At 53.0% G+C, this 1,482-nt stretch overlaps 1 protein-coding gene across 1 annotated transcript in view; it reads left to right on the forward strand.

The window, feature by feature from the left end:
• The window catches only part of LOC119430376 (protein O-linked-mannose beta-1,2-N-acetylglucosaminyltransferase 1), a 12,554-nt gene that overhangs the window by 10,526 nt on the left and 546 nt on the right, over window positions 1-1,482 (forward strand). Inside the window, exons 2-5 of the mRNA XM_037697782.1 lie at window positions 320-392; window positions 485-613; window positions 843-968; window positions 1,353-1,417. Of these exons, the coding sequence (XP_037553710.1) occupies window positions 320-392; window positions 485-613; window positions 843-968; window positions 1,353-1,417 (393 nt within the window). The remainder of the gene's footprint in view (window positions 1-319; window positions 393-484; window positions 614-842; window positions 969-1,352; window positions 1,418-1,482) is intronic.

Here is a 1,482-nt window from a genome sequence, read left to right on the forward strand (position 1 = left end):
TATTAACCTCCTGCTGCCCTGGGGTCAACACGACCCACTGAGGCCTCGTGGGTCGTGTTGACCCCAGGGCAGCAGGAGGTTAAAGCCGCTCCCTGCGTCTCTGTCCTGAATCTGGCACTTCACGTGGGTCAGGGTCCTGACCCGTGTTCTGACCCGTGTTCTGACCCGTGTTCTGACCCGTGTTCTGACCCGTGCTCCGACCCGTGTTCTGACCCGTGTTCCGACCCGTGTTCCGACCCGTGTTCCGACCCGTGTTCCGACCCGTGTTCTGACCCGTGCTCCAACCCGTGTTCTGACCCGTCTGTGTTCTTGGCTGCAGCTTCCTGAGTCAGACCCTCCACCTGTTGGATCAGGACGACAGCCTGTACTGCATCTCAGCCTGGAACGACCAGGTGCGTTCTGACCCGCGGGTCCTGTGGGGGTGATGTTTACAGGAAGTGTTCCTGCTCTAACTCTGTTTGTTTGTTTGTTTGTTGACGGGCAGGGCTACGAGCACACAGCCGAAGACCCCGCCCTCCTCTACAGGGTGGAGAGCATGCCCGGTCTGGGCTGGGTGCTGAAGAGGAGCATCTACAAGGACGAGCTGGAGCCCAAGTGGCCGACGCCCGAGAAGGTGGAGGAGCATCTGGTTTTATTTACTGAACAATGACCTGCAGAAGTTTAGCTGTTTGTCTGTTCCGGTCCAAAGGTTGGCTGGTGTTCCAGCAGAACCTCCTGTTCGGTTTAAATGAGCAGCAGCAGTTAGAAACTGTTCCTTTGATCCGCTCCTTAAACCCAGCAGAACGACCTGGTCCTGGTCCTGACTCCCCCGGGCCTAACGGGTCAAAGTGTCTGTGTTGCAGCTGTGGGACTGGGACATGTGGATGAGGATGCCCGAGCAGAGAAAAGGCCGAGAGTGCGTGATCCCCGATGTGTCCCGCTCCTACCACTTCGGCATCATCGGCCTCAACATGAACGGATACTTCCACGTAAGAAACGAAACGTTTTACGGTTTCAGAACTCAAACGGGCCGGAAATAAATTCACTGCAGCGCTGACAGCACCTGCAGCCGGTTCCCTTCAAGAACTGAATCTGTTTAAAACATCGCAGCTACTGCCTCTCCTTATGTTCGCTAAAGCTAGCTTTTAGCTAGCCTTGAGCTACATTTTACTAGCCCAAGTTCTTTTAGCACTCATCGTGAGAAATGAAAATCTTTAGTCCAGTTTTTTGTTTCTTTCACTGACAAACAATAAAGAGCCTCAAATTTTGTTTTAAATTAAAAAACTCTTTGACCTGAACTTTATTTTCTTACTTCCTGTTTGAGCTGACGAGGACTAAATGTCGTTCTCTGGTTCTGTTCTTGTCTCCTGCAGGAGGTTTACTTCAAGAAGCACAAGTTCAACACGGTTCCCAACGTGCAGCTGAAGAACGTGGACAGGTGAGGCTCACCTGCAGGCCTGTGGCCCTCAGGTGTGTTCCTGTGGCCCTCAGGTGTGTTCCTGT

This window comes from Nematolebias whitei, chromosome 3 (assembly GCF_014905685.2).
Source record: "Nematolebias whitei isolate Nwh7 chromosome 3, NemWhi1, whole genome shotgun sequence".
Lineage (NCBI taxonomy): Eukaryota > Metazoa > Chordata > Actinopteri > Cyprinodontiformes > Rivulidae > Nematolebias > Nematolebias whitei.